At 36.4% G+C, this 20026-nt stretch overlaps 2 protein-coding genes across 2 annotated transcripts; both read left to right on the top strand.

Moving 5' to 3' along the window:
* Positions 1 to 949: 949 nt before the first annotated feature.
* On the top strand, positions 950 to 6508 carry LOC128227909 (transcriptional repressor p66-beta-like). The gene is made up of 4 exons (XM_052938844.1): positions 950 to 1051; positions 2536 to 2648; positions 3097 to 3171; positions 4117 to 6508. Exons 2-4 carry the CDS (start codon positions 2545 to 2547, stop codon positions 5918 to 5920), a joined length of 1983 nt encoding a protein of 660 aa, XP_052794804.1. The 5' UTR covers positions 950 to 1051; positions 2536 to 2544; the 3' UTR covers positions 5921 to 6508.
* Positions 6509 to 9190: 2682 nt separating this feature from the next.
* Positions 9191 to 17930, top strand: LOC128227910 (electron transfer flavoprotein subunit alpha, mitochondrial-like). The gene is made up of 10 exons (XM_052938845.1): positions 9191 to 9320; positions 10182 to 10325; positions 10633 to 10714; positions 11503 to 11585; positions 12202 to 12301; positions 12863 to 12973; positions 13469 to 13573; positions 14776 to 14927; positions 15707 to 15853; positions 17851 to 17930. The coding sequence occupies exons 1-10, from the start codon at positions 9279 to 9281 to the stop codon at positions 17878 to 17880; spliced, it is 996 nt and encodes a 331-aa protein (XP_052794805.1). The 5' UTR covers positions 9191 to 9278; the 3' UTR covers positions 17881 to 17930.
* The last annotated feature ends 2096 nt before the right edge of the window (positions 17931 to 20026 follow it).

The following is a 20026-nucleotide window of genomic DNA, read 5'->3' as shown; positions in this document are numbered from 1 at the left end:
TGTGTATAGAGATTTGGCATTATACGGTGCAACACTCCACCAGAACCGATAATCTAAAACGTGTAAAAATGGATTGGGGGTCGCCCCCGACGAAATAAATAAGCTAGTTTAGTTTGGAAATGGTACATTCTGGCATTCTTGTGTATTTCTTTAAAAAAAATATATCATTTATGTTGCCAAATTTAAAGCTTACTGCAGAGGAGAGAGGGTGGAGGGGAGGGTAATAGAGCTTTGTGTACATGAAAAAATAACTTATAAGAATCTTATCATGTCAATATGGTGTTTTGTACACTTTTTTCGCGGTCATGTCAAAAACTTATTCATTTAAACCGTGATGTATGTTTATGTATAAAAATTTGTATCAGAATTGTGTGGTGGCATATTATACTAGCTATCTAGTTAATATTCGCGATACTTTTTTGGGGAAGATAAATGTCATAAGACTATTCCACCCATTACCCACTAACAGGTTAACTAGCAAGTTATGGTTTGCGAAATGCACTTAATAAGTAACATAATAACTATTTAACTAGATAAGATTCGTGTAATTTTAATAAATTGGATGTTTCTGAGTGTGGTTACGACTTCTTCAGCCACTTTTAAAAACATTTAGAGTTTTCCTGAAGGATGATGAGAGTGGAAATAGGTGACCTTCACATTGAAGGAGTAGTCGGAAAATAAATACTGTACCAGTATGTTAAATTGATCAATTGATCATATATTATATATATACACCAGTATTGTATTATTATCAATTTTTAAATATGAAACAATTTTAAATCTAAAAGGTCTAATGGTTTATGATTATTTTCAGGCCGAAAAACATTTTTGATCGATGTCTTTGGTGAAAGTGATATTAAAGCGTCAATGAACATTGCGCATACTTGTAAAGTGCAGACGCCACACTGATTAGTCACGTGACGTTGATTTTTATCACACTCCGTGATATTTTACATGTAAGCCCCATTGATTGGCAGCCATTATCAGTCCAAGAAAATAAACAAAGCGAAAATGGATTGACAGGCATAGATCAATTCCTCGAACTTAATTGGTATTTTTTTGTTGGAATCCTTGTAATATTTAAACTTATGCATTTGTATAACAACACTATTTTGCCGTCAACACTAAGATTTCTAAAAAGATTTGGAGTTGTGTCACTGAAATTCGATATTTTTTTGGGTAAAAAAATGAAATTCCAAAAGTTAATTTAATGTAATCCACTTCATTGTTTTATCCAGATAATATTACATGTGTTTGTGAACAAATAAATCTAACAATTGAAGTTAATTAAGAGTATTCGTGTTTAATATAGCTTTCATTAATGTTTGTTATTGCTTTTTTGCCGGTCATTTCGTACTCAGTAAGGTTCGTACCAGTCCTCTTACGAAAACCAATAATATCTGCTTTCACTTTAGCGATAGTTAGCTTGAGAGGTTTTTCTTCCTGGTGCTGGGTAGGATGTTACCTATTCAACACAGACAAATATAATAATGACTGAGTAAAACTAAAAAGCTGGTGAGATTGGTATATCATTGGGTCTTGATTTTCCATTAAACATTTAATTTCATTAGCATCTTCCTCAAGCTGGTAATTTAGTCAGCTTATGGTGAGGCCATGTTGAACCAAATAACATAAATATGGTTACAGTGGTTACCTTACCAAGGATAGTACAGTTTGCTTGTGGGGTAACAAGAGGTCGTACCAGCACGAGCTTGTACCAATACAGAGTCATGCCATATACGTAGTCCTTTTAAACAGCCGCTTCAGAGTCTTTGACGATTTTTTTCATAGTGACTCTACGCATCCATATCCCACTTGTTGTTTTCTTAGCCAAGAATGACAGATCCCAGCGGTTTTGTGTTTTTATTTAACAGTAAAGTGTTTAGTGTTGTGGAGTAACAGTTGATTTTACATTGATATGGATCAGTCGACTTGTGGGGTTTAGGGAACAAAATGAATATCCAAATGTTAAAAAAAGTTCCCTATAGGCGTATTATTGTGGCTAGCCATATATGCTGGAAGTCTTCCCAAATTTAGCTTATATAGTTGATAGATAAGATAAGGTGTGAACAACTGAGATTGTTATCGGGGGTAACACACAAAAAATCTTTTTGCATATGGTATTTAAGGAACATATTGGTTACGGACCAACTTATTTAAAATCAAAGACTGTAACAGAAGATATGTAATTCAGATACTATATACTCCATATTTGGTATGACTTATCCGTATATGGCACGACTTCATTTAAAATTGGTACAAGTTTGTGTTGATACGACTTCACTCGCAATCCATAATCCATTTAAGTACTTGATACTGAAACATTTAGGAAGTATTGTCTCCTGTGTATTGATGTTCATCATATGTCACAATTCATCCTTAATTATCTTTATCGGTAAATATATGAAACTTGCAGGATTAGAACTTGATATGCCCTACAGTACTTATGTGCTGAACATTGTCATGGATGATTTTATAGATAATTGAATGAACTTATAATCATCCATAGATACCAAGTATTTTTTCTTCTTTCAGGCTGTAAAAATGGATGTTGAGGCAGATACTCATAAAGAATGTAGTGAGGGAAGTTTGGAGGTGGCTGAAAGTAAAGATGAAAAAGTTTCTGACAATGCAGAAAATCAGATAAGGTAGAAATTTCTGATTATTATATTATGAAATTCACTATTTGGTTAACATTACAAAAAATGGCTATCTTGGTCAAAGCATAATTAAATGTGGTACATTCAAGTATAAAGTTGTTCTTAACACTAAGGATTAGTAAGTAATTCAGTCGTTTGGTTCAAGTAAAATGATTTTAAGTATTGCTGAATGAAGAAACAGATCAATATAGCCTTTACTTCAACCATTGACATATATTTAAAAAAAAAAAAAAATCTATATTCCATTCTTAAGGCAAGTGAGTTCGTAATTGGCGTAATAAGCTTTTATTTTAAATGTTGATCATGGCTTCTTTAAACACTCAAGTAAGACTTCTGATTCTGTACATTACTTATTGATGTGTCAGTGTTTTCCAGTTGAGTCAAGAAAATGATAAAATAGTGATTATTAATAGCAATATCACTGATTGTTTTTCAGTGATGTTGGTGTGAAACGACCACATGATGATGCTGATGAAGCAGAACAAGAGGAAGATGGTCCACCGGAGAAAAGGTGGGGTATATGTTTCAAATGAGTTTAAAGTTAGAGCAAGCCTGAATCAAGCCAGGTTATATTAAAATTCTAAATTTCAATGACAGATATGCCATGACAATTGTTAAAAAATAAAAATATTAATTATTTAGCAGTTGAAGGTATTTTCTGTCCAATTGATTATGGCTTGTTTTTATCTGTGAGCCTTCTTCAATTGTATTTTTAACTAGTAATCTGTTATTTGGTATACAATTTTTTTTCTTCACTAACAATTGTCTTGCCAGCCATGTTGTTTTCAACAAAAAAGAAAGTCAATATTAATAGTTATTGCATCCTCCATCGGCATAGTTGTAAGTATACACAAGTGTGAGTTATTTTAATTTCAGTCATGAAGATTGGGTACAGTAACTGTTTTTCGCTTGACTATTTTTCAAAGAAAATAAATGAAAGGTCTTATCATTGCCTTGGTTGTCATCAGTGGCATCATTGTCAGCATGCAAAAACTTCACCTAGGCCATGACTTAAACTTTATACACATGTTGCCAGAGACAATTATGTACATGCACAATTAGGCCCATTACTTTTGCTGTAAAAACACAGGAAATATTTTTTAGTTATGCCCCTTTTCGACAAGTAACATACAGGCGTAGGTGTTCACTCCATGGCACTCGAGTTTATCGATCTTACTGTGCAATTAGTAGTGAGCTTCTATTGAAATTCTCCTATCATTGTATTTTATTCGTACACGTTTTTTCATCCAGACTCTTATTCCACCCACAGCATAATATTAAGCTCTGCCTGCTGGAACTGTTTTGATACTTGAGAATTGATGCATAAGTGCAAACACTCCTATATGGTACAAGCTTCTCTGCTATTAATCTTAAAAAAAAAATCACACAAGTTTTTGTGAAATTTAGATAAACTTGTTCAACATCATTTCAACTTTTCAAACTTCGTTTTTTGAAGGAGCAAGTCTGAGAGTGGCGTTGATGAGGAGGAAAAGCCAGTAGCTGACAGTCCTGGGGAGACAATGGAAGTTGATGAAACAGAAGAAAAGACTGAAGATGTCAAGGAGGTGGAGAACTCGAAACCTCTGGAAAATATAGAAGAAAGTGAAACAAAAACTGAAAATGAACCAGAAAATCTTATTAAAGCAGAAGAAAAAGAAGAAAGCGCTGAAACTGCTCCTACTGAGTCAGTAAAGGATATTGCTTGTGCTGAGGAAACAGCCATTGGTGAAGATAGGGATGAAGAACCTAGTATGGAGGAAAAAACTTCAGATGATGATAAACCTAAAGTAAATGGTGTTAGTTCAGACAAAGACTCAGTTCATTCTGAGGACAGTGAGAAAGAAAACATGAATGTTGATGCTCCTATGGATTTGTCTGTGGTTACAAAACCGCCAAATGAGAATGGACAGGATTGTATAATGTTATCGGATGAAGAGGAAGACCCTAAAAGATTCACTGGCAACCAGGAATTGTCATTAGAAGATCTGAAACTTAAGCGTAAAATGATCAAAAAGCTCCAAGCGGAGTTGCGAAATGAAGAGGCTAAACTAGTCTTACTGAAGAAGTTACGGTTCAGTCAGATTTCCCATCAAATGAATGACAACATAGCCAGGAAAACTCCCAACAATCAAACCAGCACAGCCCAGCCACCACCATTGGTACGAGGGAACCAAGTACCAGGCCAGCAGCAGCCAATGAAGCAAGCGCACAGTCAGGCTCCACAGGTGCAGAGGAGCAGCAACAACAACATGGCCCAGAACAAGGGACAGGGCCCACCACCTCTTGTGATGGCTCCAAAACAGATGGACCAACGACAGTTAATTGAGAAACAAATGAAGCTCCTCCAGGAACAACAGCTGCTGCAACAGCAGCGAGGGAGCAACACATCATCCCAACAGGCAAGCCTGGCAGGTTTCAGGGGCACACAAGCTCAGGCTGATGCCATAAGACAGCTTCAGCAGGCTCAGCAAATGGTTGTAGAAGAAACTCCAGCTCAGAGGCAAGCCAAGGCAAAACTGGCTTTGAGGAAGCAATTGGAGAAGACATTGCTACAGATTCCGCCACCCAAGCCCCCTCCGCCAGAGATGAACTTCATTCCAAACCTGGCTAGTCCAGACTTCATCTATCTGCTAGGTCTAGAGGAAGCTGTAAACTACATTATAGATAATAATCTAATCTCAAAGGGCAAGAAGAGCCCTGATGAGAAGATGGTCTGTAACCCATTTACTTGTGTTCAGTGTGGAACGGACTTTACGCCAGTTTGGAAAAGAGAGAAGCCAGGGTCAAAGAATGTCATATGCGAGCAGTGTGTCACGTCGAACCAAAAAAAGGCGCTTAAACAGGAGCATACAAACAGGCTGAAGAGTGCATTTGTGAAAGCCTTACAACAGGAGCAGGAGATTGAGAGGATGCAGTCTCAGGAACTGAAGAGTGGAACATTGTCCACATCTTCCTCCTCCTCCTCACTGAAAGAGAAAGGCGACAGAGAGCGGGACTCCAGAGAGAACTCAGCGGCCAGGAATGCTGCTGCTGCCCAGGCTTACAAGGAGTCGATGGCAGAGACCCTGAGGCAGCAGCACCAGAATCTGGTACAGGCTCACCAGGCTGCTGCGCTACGCATGGGCCAACCCCTTGGACTCCAATTTAATCCACAAGCACCCTTCCCATATCAGCTGCCATTTGCAGCCCGGGCATCAGGCCTACAAAGACAGTATCTATTGGACATGATCCCTAAAGGGGGCTTGCCTTGGAACTCTTAATGAACTGATTGGGGACAATGGAAGGTCATTTGGATCTTAATAAACAATGTCGTGTGTTTTGTACAGTGAACTATTTTGAAAAGCATTCAAGGTTAAAAGTCATTTAAGTGTTTCTTCTCACTAAATAGTGTGATCATGGCTAAAAATATTTTCAACATAAGCGTATCAATTCATTATTTGTTGTGGTGCTGTCATTAAATTTGATTTATCATCCTTATTTATTGATTATTATGTTGCCTGCAAGACAGGGCTCTCATGAGGATTACTTTGTCAAGGGGCGTCACCTCAGTTTTGTTTATGAAAATTAACTTTTAAATGACTGGTTGTAGAGTGTTGACCTAATTGGCATGAACAGTCATTGGTTATGGTCAGTAGATGACCCATATTGATTTTGGGATCAATAGATCGAAGGTCATGGTGACCTTGACTAAAAAAATGGCCATTTCCGACAGTTGACACATCCATTCTTAAACACCATTGCAGTGACATACCAGTAGACCATAAGTTAAGTGGTACATATTTGTTATAACATGCAGTAGTTAAACTTGCTAACTATAGTAAATAGAAAATAAATGGAGTCTTAATGTGTCGGTGATTTGTTCTTGTACATGTCCAGACTAAATTTTGTATTAACAAACGTGTAGGTTCTGGTATTGTTGCCATTCCAACTGTCAGTAAGACTGGCCTACAATATGGCTTTGGACACTCAAGAGTTATGTTTTAACACAGCTGGTCAAATAATATTAAAAATATTCTCAACAATTGAGAGACCATTTACTAACAATTATTTATTGATCAGAATGTACATTGTTAATACTGGATTACTCCATTAGCTATGTTTTTTGTCAAACATGGTCAGAATGTTGAGTAAAGTTCAAATATGAATAATGCCTGGTAAAAAAATGGGATACGAGGGCATATGATCGAAAAAACACTGATATTTTAAACCAGAAATACTCTCTTTTTTCTCAAAATGTTTGTTGTTGGAAGATCCAAAGATTTTATGTGGTTCATGAACTTTTATAATAAGTATGACATAGAACAGCAAAGGTATTGTTGCAGTAGATAACCCCTATTAATTTTGGGGCCAGTAGTTCAAGGTTGTGACCTTTGATAATAAATCGGTGTCCGATCAGTAACTAGTGCATGTCTGGTTTTTGGGGTGGTCAAACTGTGCGCACATTGGTTTTGGGCAGGTCAATTGGTTCAATAGCTGTAGAGTCCTTAACATAGTGTGCAAAAAGGTCATGGTCAGCAGACGACCCCTATTGTTTTTTGGGTGTCAAAGGTCAAGTTCTAATCCATGATGACCTTTAGATGAAAAGCGATTGCTGATCAATAACTTGTGAATGAAGTCATGTAGTGTTCTCAAACTGGATACACATTGATGTGGTCAGTAGATGACCCCTAAATATTTTGGGTCAAAGGTAAAGGTCGTGGTGTGTTAGACTAAGATTAACGATTGCCTGTTTCTATAAACAAGACTCGTGATCCTGAGGTCCTCATAGAAAGATTAATTATCATGATCTGTATATGGCAATGGTTTTGAGCTCAAAGGCCAAGGCGGTAGTATAAAAAACGATCATAACCAGCAGATGACACTTATTAATTTAAAAGGTTAGGGTAACAAAATTGGTGTTACATTAGTTTCGACAGCATTGAGTACAACACATCAAATTTGCGTAATTCTAGTTCCATGAAAAGCAATGCATGACTGGACGCTGGTAATGTTTATGAAAAAAATGGATGATGTTTACTGGCATATTAAGACATCTGTTCATATTTCAAAACCCAATCATTAATTTGAATGTTACTTCACACAGGTTAAGGGCCATCAAACACTTAGGTTATATGACTCATTATGATCCAAAATACAAATCATGATCACTGATTGACCTAGAGTGTTGAGTAAAAGTTTTGCGGCACGTTGCGACTTTTGATCATAGTTCAAAATTCTTTCAAGCAAACGGCATTCTACTTCACCTAAGTGTTCAAATCACAAGACAATATATCAGTAAACTCCATGTTTACTGGGAGTAGGATTTTTGTTATTGATCCCATATATTTATATTCAACAACACAAGTTAAAGTCCTGTTTTTAACATGCTCAAATTACACCAACAAAGCATGCTTTTCAGACTTACATCTCATTTGCCAAGGTGCCTAATTATATAACCGATTGAGCTGGTTTACAACATCCTTCGTTATATATTGTTTTTTTATTCTTTATGTTTGCTTATGGAGTCCGAGTTGCTACTAGCTCTATAAATGGAATCCTGGGTACTTAACCGCACAATCCAGAATATGGGCATGGCGCCGGTGTACCAGAGGGGTTGATACAGCCTAATGATTATACACATGGCATGTAACATTCGCGTGTATACAATGCGTTCGTGTGCTAGTTGTCTTTGAGTGTGTGGGGGTTTGGGTGAGGGTGTAAAAAGTAGTTGCCTGTTTAGCTTATTTCGGGTAGAGCGTCGCCAGTGCTAGTGTTTTGGCAGTCGTGGCTTCACTGAGACCCACACTGGGTGCCTTTTTCCTACCATGTATATATTTCTATGATATAAAGGACAGGGGAGCCTTGATTAGTCTTAGAAATGTTAATGGCGGAGGGGTGTTAGCTCAGTCGGTTAGAGTGCCGTACTAGTGTTCCGGTGGTCGTAGGTTCAAGCCTCACACTGGGTGCACTTTCCCTCACAGGTTTATACTTTAATGGTATTAAGGGCGTGGTGCGCGGCGACTTTGACTTTCGGTCCAGCCAAGCCCGGGTAAAATTCACGTCCTGCGGGAACGAACTGCTCGTAAAATCCCCTATAAATGCCCCCAGCACCCCAGGGACACTAGGTAAGGCCAATTCCCCGCTATTTTGGGCGCGAAGACAAAACTACTGCATTCGCCCGGCACTGCGGGGCCACCTGGAAGATAAAAACACGGCCCATTTCTCCGGCTATCTCCGGTATACCCCGGACTTTGAGGGCCGTGGTTACATTTGACTGGTACATAAGAGCGCCGTGCTAGTGTTCCGGCGGTCTTTGGTTTGAGACCTACACCGGGCGCACGTTTCCTTCGAGGTGTGGATAATATGTTATCCATGTCTTCAATGCAACCAAACGTGAACCTTTGGCTTATGTTTACCATCAAGATTAAAATACAGCATCTTTTAATGACAATTATTAAACTTAGTTATTTTTCTGTTCAGGGAACCGATACATGTGAATTTTCGTGCAAAGGGAAGATACCACTGCATTGGTTTGTTTGTAAGAGTGTAGTGTAGCCTTTGTTTGTACTTTTTATGATAAAGTAATTCAGCAACAACACCGGTCTCAAATTTAACATCCTTTCGCGAATCGGAGTAAAAATGTTTTCAAGGATAAATCGTTTATATTCTGTTTCAAACAAGGTAATTGACATAATATAAACAAATTATAATACGCAACTCTTTCCCTGTCATTTGCTATGAAAATCTATGTGAGTTTAATCGAAAGACAGAAAAAAAACTTTGTTGTGTAACGCAACCCCTTGCCTAAGGGCTTAGGTCTTACATAAACCTGTCAAAAGAAAAACAAAAAAATGTGGGTGTGTGAATTTTGCTGGAAATGCGACACTTGCCATTCCAGCCTAGGAATAAACCTCATTGTCACCATCCGTTTTTATGCTTTGAGCAACAATAATGAGTTTGATAATATTCCATTCCGAACATCCCAGATGCATTGTATTCACAATTACATAACATTCTTAATTTCTAGATATTCACAACATTGATACATTTCATTCACAGCATTCTGGAAATTCACACATTGGGGTCATTAGAGACACTGGCAACATTCGCTAAAATCACAACATTTAACATTTTACAACCTTTACAACAAATGCTTCGTAAGCAACCTTCAAGACATTCAAAACATTTGCGATATTCACAAAATGCATGGCATTCATCATTCAAATATATGTTCAATAAACCGTTATCATGATTTTGATTTTTAGCAACATCTGCAGCATTCACTACACTTGCAACATTCATACCATTCACAGCATTTGCGACATTAACAACATTGTGAATAGCAACAGTAGTACCAATACAAAGCTTTTCTAGAAAAGAAATACAATAAATTAAGTAGCAAAACTTTATTCATTTCCAGTGCGTATTTGTTATCGGTATAACTTATTTAATGGCTTTGCTTGTCAAGAAGATAATAATAAGAGATTTACCATGTAAACAATTGTTAATTTTTTTTAATGGAATTGACCTCTCATTTTTCAGACCTTGCTTCAGAGGTTTAAAAGCACACTGGTGATTGCCGAACACAACAATGAGGCTTTGACCCCAGTAACATTAAACACGGTGACTGCTGCAAGTCAGATAGGAGATGTCACATGTTTGGTAGCAGGGGAGAACTGCGGAAAGGTATTTCTTACTGAGATAATACAATTATGTAACTGCAGTGACTAAACTTGTTTGTTTAAAGTTTGTTCTTAGTTTTGTAAAGTTTCAGTGAGGATATTCTTGCTAAATAGGAGTACTTATATTGATTATATACTGTATAAAAAATGTTCATTATTTATGATTGAATTGTACCTGGGAGTATATTATTGGTCCCAGATTGTACATGATGTTTGAAAAAGATCAGTCAAATTTGTCACATAACATAACATAATAACATGTTTAGTCAACAATGTTAGTTTTTTTTATACTGATTTTTATATAATTATAGGTTGCTGAAGAGCTGAGTAAAGTCGCTGGTGTTACGAAAGTCTTGGTGGCTGACAGTGCTGCATATAAAGGTTTCCTTGCAGGTACATGTAGTTCAGTTTGTACATCTAAAAGGGTTGATACAGTCATAAAGCAGTTGGAATAAGCTGTATGAACTGCCTTCCATCAATTGTGGAAGTCATCTGCCAAACATGGAAGTTCCCTTTAACACAAATTATTTTTTAAGAATTTGCTACTATTTAAAACATGCCAAGTCCACCAAAGTGTATTCAAACAATTTTCTTTATTTCAAGACTTAACATGTGGCCTTCAATGTAACATTGACTGCATTTTTTGATATTTCAAGCACCAGCCTTTAACCTTTGGAAGTTTAATCCAAAATGTTCGAATTTCTGTACTTCTAAGGACTTCATTTTGAAAGTTATACATTGTAGTCCATTATAGTGAGTAATAGGCTGTACTTTCAAACATTCTATATTGAAAGCCCTATACATATAATATAGTGTAATCTATGAGAATGAACATTGTTTATAGCAATAGCTAACACTTGGTAGTTGGTACCCATTTTGAAAGGTGCTCATGTCTCTGCCTGGCTAATGCTGATTGAAATCAGTGATCAATATTGCTTGAATATTTGAACTAATTGTGCATTGACATCTATTTCAAGGTGACTACTTTTTAATTCATTTATTACTATTTATTTTAAAACTGTTTTAACCAGTATTCAGCAATATTACACATTTTGTATTATTTGAAAAGGCTAGATCCATGATTTTTGACGAAAGAACAACATTTTTACATTAGAATTCTTGAACTTTCCCACCTGTTGAAAGAGAACCTATGTTTAATTGACTGTTTTTATCTCCTGCAGAGTCGCTGACACCACTTGTTCTGGCCGTACAGAAACAGTTTAACTTTGAGTACCTTTTTGCACCAGCCAGTGCAGTAGGAAAGGTGAGACCTAGTTTAACTTTGAGTACCTTTTTGCACCAGCCAGTGCAGTAGGAATGGTGAGACCTAGTTTAACTTTGAGTACCTGTTTGGCCCTGCCAGTGCAGTAGGAAAGGAGAAACTTAGTTTAATATTGAGTACCTGTTTGGCTCCGCCAGTGCAGTAGGAAAGAAGAGACTTAGTTTAACATTGAGTACCTGTTTGGCCCCGCCAGTGCAGTAGGAAAGGAGAGACTTAGTTTAACATTGAGTACCTGTTTGGCCCCGCCAGTGCAGTAGGAAAGGAGAGACTTAGTTTAACATTGAGTACCTGTTTGGCCCCACCACTGCAGTAGGAAAGGTGAGACTAAATTAAACTTTTAGTTGGAAAGGTGAGACTTGAAGTGTAGTTTGTACAAACTACATTATAGGTATCAGATCATCCAAATTATAACAAAGTACATGTACACGATCCCGACTTCAGTTCCCTAATAAAGTGGGAAAGAAGGCATGTACAGTGAAGTGTTTCATTAATAAATGTTTAGGTTTTTTACATTAAAAAGAAAAAACTAGTGGCTGTAATATTTTTGTTTATGACATGATTTCACTAAAACTATTTATTACAATTTTTTTAATTCTAGAGTTTGATGCCAAGAGTGGCTGCCAAGCTTGATGTTTCCCCTATATCAGAAATCACCGGAGTTAAGGGGGAGGACACTTTTGTCAGGACCATATATGCCGGTACATTGGGTCACTATCAATATCATGATCATGGTTTCTGGGACCAAATTTGGTTATGCTTAAACATCATTGGACAAACTTTGTATATTTTTGTGGACAAGAAGATCAATATTCTTTAGAAAATTACCAGTCCTTGGGAATTTGCATTGGATTTGTCTTAGGTTCTATGGGATTTTCACTGAGACGGTCATGTTTGGGCAAGTATTAATTTCTACAACAGCCTTATTAAGTTTGTCTGTGGAGAGGAATAAACCATTGCAAGGGAGATTTTCTGATGTTTTTTTTACCTTTGTTTAAAAATCTTGTTGGTCATGTCTTGGAAACTTCAAAAAAATTACATGCAATTTCGATCTCAATGATTTTATAACAATACACATGAAGGTATGTACCAAATTACATCATGTGTAACATGTGTTTCTGCTACTGTACTGAAAAAAAATACCTTTGGCAATAGAATACATCATTAGCCTCCCAAATTTGTTTAAGTTGCAATTACGGTAGTGTTTTTTCCAAACGTGTACAATATGTGCATTTTCTAATAATTATTTGTACACATTTCAGGAAATGCTATTCAGACTTTGAAGACGAGTGATGCAATAAAGGTATTGACTGTAAGAGGCACAGCATTTGAGGCTGCTCAGACATCAGGTGGATCAGGGACCATAGAGCAGGGTATGCTTCATGGTGGGGTTGGGAGGGTGTAACATGCCTGTTTAGTGTAGAACTGTAATATAAAAAAGTATGATTGGGCCAATGGGGCAAAGATGGAAGAAGTTAATCCAGTGAGGGCTAAAATTGTGTTTATATGGACATGGTCTAAAATGCCAAACATTTATTACCTATATAACCATTCTTTGCATATTTTTAGAAGATTTTCAAATGGAGGGTTGCGATTGGTATATTATTGATATCCATCCAGTGCATTATCCAATAAATACCTTGAAATATCAACACATGGACTTATTTGTGGTTAAATGTGTGAGCAAGAGACCTTGACATGGAAAGAAATTAATCCCTTGATTATAAGCATAGACATGGAATCATATTTGCCCCGCATAATCAGATTCGCACATGACACTATAAATGAAACTATGCAACTTAACTTTATACTTTGACTGATTTTAAAAATATGCTTCACAGTGAATTGTTTCTGTGGTAAACTTGCAGCCCCATCAGTAGAGGAAAAGAATAACAAGACAAAGTTCATCAATCAGGAGATCCACAAAAGTGACCGGCCAGACCTCGCCAGCGCCAGGATTGTCATCTCCGGGGGTAAGCACATTGTCACCAGTACTGTATTTATACATCAGACAATTCTCATAACAGCCTGCACAAAATGTAAAAAAATATTAAAAATCAGTGGAACAGGCCAAGGAGCCTGTATATTTTTGGGCCTTGTACAAACCAAACTTTTGTGACATTAAGATTTTCTTTTGGGCATATGATTTATGAATCTTTTACATAGGGCAGAAAATTCTTGTGTTTCAAAAATAATTTTGTGCAAACTCTCATTACTGGGGTCTGTTTAGAGTCTTCTGGTATAAGTTGTTAATAAGTGCTACCTCAGGAGTTAAAAACATTATCTGGTGTGTTTTTTACTTTAAATGTAATTTAGCTGAGTTTGTCTCTTCACTTTTGTCATCAGAAGTTTATACTGCTGCTTAAATTTTCTCTTTGAAAGTTTTGTGATGCGAAATAAGAGGCATAATCACCTGTTCTTTTTAAGAACAATACTGGGACTCGTGTCTTAAACAATATTTAGCTTATTTATTTTAGCAGTTCTTAACTACAAGATCAAGTTAATTCAACCATTTTATTGTTTTGACTTCTTATTTCCTTCATAGGATTATTTTCATATTGTAAGTCAAGTCAAATCAGAGATATTGTTTAATTTAAAAAAAAGGCCATAGACACAAAATACATGACATAAACAATGTAAAAATAAGTTGTGTCAAGGGAATGTATCTTAATATAAAGTATTAAACATGTTATATCTTAAACATGATTACTTCCCTGAAACTATTAATGTTCAATAAAAGAAGATATACAGAATAAGTTAATATCTGTAATTTTTTACCTTTTTTAAATTTGTCGAAACTCGCTATGTAAAACTCTGCTATCTCGAAGTTTTGGTTACCGTGTGTTGAGCAATTTTGAAATATTTTCGGTTAAGTTAGACATGTTCTGTATTTTGGTTACATAGAAAGTAGTTATCTTCAAGTATTTCCCGCAGTCAGAACGATATATTACGCACAATGGTGTGTTTTGACTTTATATGTAAATGGCCCAAGGAAAATTTGCTGATATGCCAATAAAATCTGGACTGATAATCAGTGTTTGTGCTCATGTCTCTGCCTGGCTAGTGCTGAAACAATAGTTAAGTAAGGCAAAAATAAACAATAACTTTACCATTATTGTCTCTTTAAACATGCATTGTAAGTAAAGGGCAGTTAAAATTTCTCATTCTACCCCAGGTCGTGGGATGAAGAACGGTGAGAACTTCGGTATGTTGTATGAGCTAGCTGACAAGATGCACGCAGCTGTTGGAGCCTCGAGGGCTGCGGTGGATGCAGGGTTTGTACCCAATGACATGCAGATCGGACAGACCGGCAAAATTGTGGCTCCAGTAAGTATAATGCAGCTTTTTGAAGTAAAACCAGTATAATGTAATTTGTGGATGTTACTTTTAAATATTTGAAAGAAAATGTTAAGAACAAAAGTAATGCATTGTTACCAATATTCTCAAAATCCACACTGAATAAATAGTTAATACTAGAATTATGGTTTAGTTAAAATTTGATGGATTCATGGAAGTACTACATGTGTTTTGTTCTACAACATTTTTCTTTTGTAAAGCACCCATTTTAACTTTAAGATCTGAATGTTATTTACTGAAATATATAGATCATAATAAATTAATTCTGCCCCAGGATTTGTTGTTCACAAATGTTCTTTGCCATCCTCTGCAGATTACTTGCTACAATTTGTTTTATGAACAATGTTCACTCTATAAGGGTTTCATCCAGGTTTTCAAAAGTACAGTGTGCTGCAGAAAAAGGACAGGGTGCTAAGGGAGAAAAGAGCACACTGTGTCTGGAAGCGAAGAATTAATTGCACACAAAAAAATAATTAGAATTATGCTTTTATGAAGTAATAGTAGGTTTCAACTACCAAATATGTCAAGTTTGTATGACTAATTAATGATATTTTCATCTTAAATAAAAAAAGAAAGTTTTGATTATCTTGATTCTTGAGCATTTACTTCTATTATGGCTGGAGGGAACACATGCTGGTCTCCATTAGGCCGAAGGGTGCTTCCAAAAAAGGACAGGGTGCAGCACCCTTTCATAACTATTTAGCTACTCTATCATAAGAATGAACTGATACCCTATGTTTCTCCTGCAGGACCTGTACATTGCTGTAGGCATCTCCGGAGCCATCCAGCATCTGGCAGGCATGAAGGACAGCAAGGTGATTGTCGCCATCAACAAAGACCCAGAGGCCCCTATCTTCCAGGTTTCTGACTACGGTCTTGTTCAAGATCTCTTTAAGGTACAGTGGGTTTATATTTGGGATTGTGATAATTGCTTCCACATGGATAACATACTAATAGCATATAAATGGAGCACTCTGCGAAGTTTTGTCTAGCCGTGTCTGCCATAGGCAATTTGGCACTGACACCCAAGTACAGTTAACAAATGAGCGACGCACATGACATTGGTTCCTATTTTAAAGGGAAAAGTCACATTGAGACATCAACATTATATGATTTCCTGTATACTGGATAACATGTCATGCCCTGCTGAAGGGAGATATGCAATGCTTTTCTTGGGAAGTGTGAAATGATACCAATCCTCAGGGCTTCCATTAAAGAAAGTTTGGAAGTATATCACTCCCTAGAAATGGGTTTAAACTTCCAAAGTTGATTCCTTGGAAGTACAAAAACTTCAATTTGTTTTGAAGAAAACATCCAAAGTTATAATATAAACGTGTGAATTTGGCAAGTTACAGTTGCAAATTATTTTATTTTTAACATACTAGTTGAAAAAAGGTGGAACCAATTATTGTATTCGGGAGACCTAAACTTCCAAATTTCAGTGAAACACTTACAATAGTGATGGACATTAAGGTCATACTACCAGTTTCAAATACTTAATGGTAGCCCAGTTTCAAATCATTGTTACAGACTCCAGAGGTCAGGTCACACTGCTTATGATTTTATCTACATTAGATTTTGCTTTCATGATATAATTTACATATCACCAGTTGTAAAGCACTCATTTAGCGGAACGTTTTATGTGGATCATATTTTGTGAGTAGATGATATTAAATAATAAGATACTACAAATCCATTAACTTTAAAACCCCTGGGGATTGTTTCATTAAGGATCATGGTTGATTTTAGCTGTACATTGGAATTATGATAGTGCCTTAGTTTCATTATTTTGCTAGTTTGTGTGAATTAAACTTAAGCCAGCATTGAATTTGAACACAAAGTCTGGGAAAATTTTATGGATTTCCATTTGTGACGCTTATAGTATATACACTAACAGTCTAACAGATTTAAGATAATTGAAGAAATGATTAAATCCTTTATTGAACTGGCCCCAAGACGTGGTATTAGAGAAGGTGTCTGCCCTTTCCCACCAGAGGACTCGGGTTTCACAGCTTACGGGTGGATCTGTTGTTATCATTGCCGCAAGAACATTAAATAGATCTATAATTGGTTTCTACCCTGTAAAAGACTCATGAGTGATTCATATCAGACTATAGCTGTCTTTACAATCTGACGTAAATTAATGAGTATAAACTCAACAGAAAAAAGGGTTGTAGCCAGTTTTCTAAAAGGACAGGTTGCTGCAGAAAAGGGACTGGGTGCTATGGGTAAAGGGGGCACATTGTATTGGGCCGGGAAGAACTTGGACAGAAAAGGGACCGGGTGCTATGGGTAAAGGGGGCACATTGTATTGGGCTGGGAAGAACTTGGACAGAAAAGGGACCGGGTGCTATGGGTAAAAGGGGGCACATTGTATTGGGCTGGGAAGAACTTGGACATTATGAATTGGACAGTAATAGTTAGGAATAGTATTTATTTGAAGTAATATAAGGTTTTTAGTTTTCACTGCCAAATTTGTATATATTGTTTATTTCCACTTTTCAGTGACATATTGAACAAAAACAGACATACATATTAACAAATATTGGATAATATATACAATTTAAAGAAATGGTATGAAATAAAGAGAAATTCAATCATGTGTAATAACAACATATTGGCAACTATAAACGAGACCATTGTTTGAATACATTTATAATCTTATTATAATTTTCAGTCAGAACAAAAGAAGTATTTGACAGCCTTAAGCCTTTTATTCTTTGAAAGTAAAAGGGTGCATATGCAGGACTCGCTGAGGGCAGAAGGGTGCTACTAAAAAGTACCGAGTGCAGCACCCTTCCATTACTCTTGAGCTAGAACCCTATGAGATTTAAAATGTTTTATACATGTAAATTAGTATGATGCTTATATTGGTTCATCTTATATGTTTCAGGCCATACCCGAGATGTCAGAACAAGTGTAACTTCCATTGAAATATGAACAAAAGTGATATTTGGCAATGAGGCGCTAGTTTGAACTTCATTTTATAACTACTGGCCAGTTTTCGGGTACTTAGAGGATTGTGTCATGCAGTGTGTTATGGACTTATAATTAAATAGCACTGAAGAAATTTTAATAAGTCAGGTTTTTAGTTAATTTTAATATGTGATATATAATTCTGCATGTAATCTGTTCAAAACATTGAAATAAATATATGAAATTAAATACAAGTGTTCTTGATTGGATTCTTATACAGAGGGCAATTCCAATATTATCAGTAAACTCAAAGTGTGCATTTGAGTGCACAAAGTGAGGTGACCAGTGGATGCCATCTCCATGAATTATTGCACTGAATGTAATAATTGCTTTGTTATGACTTAAGCTTGTCTGATTCTTAAAGAACAAAAAACGTCATAGCATTGCATTTCCGTCGGCGGGGTTGTGTAAAACTTTTATCTTAGTTTTATTTTAAAAACAGTTTTAGATATTCTCATCAAACTTGGAAGTTCAGGCTAACCAGGGGCGGATTCAGGATTGAATGTTAGTGGGTGTGTAACTTAAGGTCGTAACCTTTTTAATTGCACCACTTCCCCGGAACCGTAATGCATTTGGTTTAAAGAGTCGTTAGGGGTGGGGGTCGGGGGTACTCCCCCTAGAAAAAAATACGTCCGAAATGGTCCACTTTGGGTGTATTCATTACTTTTTTCTCCTTTATTGAAAAAAAGCAAACTTGGACGATTGTTTGGGCCCTCCCCCCACCCCCTTAGATCCGCTAGTGGTAATACATACATGTGTGGCAAGGTCTATAATACTGACGTCAATAATTGTTGAGTCATGCCTCTTAATCCACTAAAAAAACGAACAAGAGTTGGCATACCATTACTATAATAATATTTAGATCCTTGTTATTTTCTAATCTGGACTGCAAGGGAAAATACCCTTGTATGTATGAATGTTTAAAATCAATTTTCATTTCCGAATCTCCGATTCATGGAAGACCAAGTTCCATTGTCTACAGACGCCATTCTGGATTGTTTTCAGTGTAATTGGGTCACAATTATAGTCACTTAACGTGATCAAAAGCTATATCAGCAATCTTCATTATATTTCAGTATTTGGTTTTTGTAGGGACTTTTTTCTCAAAAGACGCTATTGATTTAAACTTCTGATAACCCCGATGTAGCACCCTCAAATGTCTCTCATGTCCTATATTTCATAACTTACACCAGATTATATATACGGCCGATATGTGGTGACATTTGGAGGGGCGGATCCAGGATTTGACATAAGAGGGGGCGCAACTTAAGGGTGTAACTTTTTGACTAGAGCATTTTCTTCAGAATCGAAATTTAATTGGTTTAAAGTGTTGACAAGGAGGGTTGGGGTTATTCCCTCTAAGACTTTTGTCATCTTCTATATTGAATTAAAAAGAAAACTTGGACGATATAGTGTGGGGGTGCGCTTACTTCACGCCGCTAGGCCGCTGAAGTGCTCGATCGACTTTTTTGGAAAAAAAGTTGAAAAACGCTTCAGAGTGATAATGTAAGCATAAAAACAGTAAAAATATCATTGTTTTAGAAGAACAGGCATGTTTAATGCTTTGAAATAGCTGACTGCATATCGGTGTTTTTGAAAAAAAATGTTGCTAATCGCTTCAAAGTGTTAATTTGTGCATAAAAACAGTTAATATGTCATTGTTTTAGAAGAAAATGCATGTATACATGCTTTGAAAAGGATACCATTTTAGGCCGCTAGGCCGCTAGGCCGCCAGGCCGCTTACTTCACGCCGCTAGGCCGCTGTAGTGCTCGATCGACTTTTTTGAAAAAAAAGCTAAAAAACGCTTCAGAGTGATAATTTGTGCATAAAAACAGTAAATATATCATTGTTTTAGAAGAACAGGCATGTTTAATGCTTCGAATTAGCTGACTGTGTTGATAATCGCTTCAATGTGTTAATGTGCGCATAAAAACAGTTAATATGTCATCGTTTTAGGAGGCTAGGCCGCTAATTTCACGCCGCTAGGCCGCTGAAGTGCTTGATCGACTTTTTTTGAAAAAAAAGTTAAAAACGCTTCAGAGTGATAACATGTGCATAAAACAGTTAATTATAATTGTTTTCAATTAAAACG

The sequence above is a fragment of the Mya arenaria genome, chromosome 3 (genome assembly GCF_026914265.1).
Source record: "Mya arenaria isolate MELC-2E11 chromosome 3, ASM2691426v1".
Classification (NCBI taxonomy): domain Eukaryota; kingdom Metazoa; phylum Mollusca; class Bivalvia; order Myida; family Myidae; genus Mya; species Mya arenaria.
This window is presented reverse-complemented; position numbering and strand designations above follow the sequence as displayed.

Coding starts and splice junctions, on each gene's coding strand:
- LOC128227909 (XM_052938844.1), top strand. CDS start 2,545: ATGGATGTTGAGGCAGATACTCATAAAGAATGTAGTGAGGGAAGTTTG. Junction 2,649..3,096: donor AATGCAGAAAATCAGATAAG/GTAGAAATTTCT, acceptor ATTGTTTTTCAG/TGATGTTGGTGTGAAACGAC. Junction 3,172..4,116: donor GATGGTCCACCGGAGAAAAG/GTGGGGTATATG, acceptor CGTTTTTTGAAG/GAGCAAGTCTGAGAGTGGCG.
- LOC128227910 (XM_052938845.1), top strand. CDS start 9,279: ATGTTTTCAAGGATAAATCGTTTATATTCTGTTTCAAACAAG. Junction 12,302..12,862: donor TGTCAGGACCATATATGCCG/GTACATTGGGTC, acceptor TACACATTTCAG/GAAATGCTATTCAGACTTTG. Junction 15,854..17,850: donor TTGTTCAAGATCTCTTTAAG/GTACAGTGGGTT, acceptor TATATGTTTCAG/GCCATACCCGAGATGTCAGA.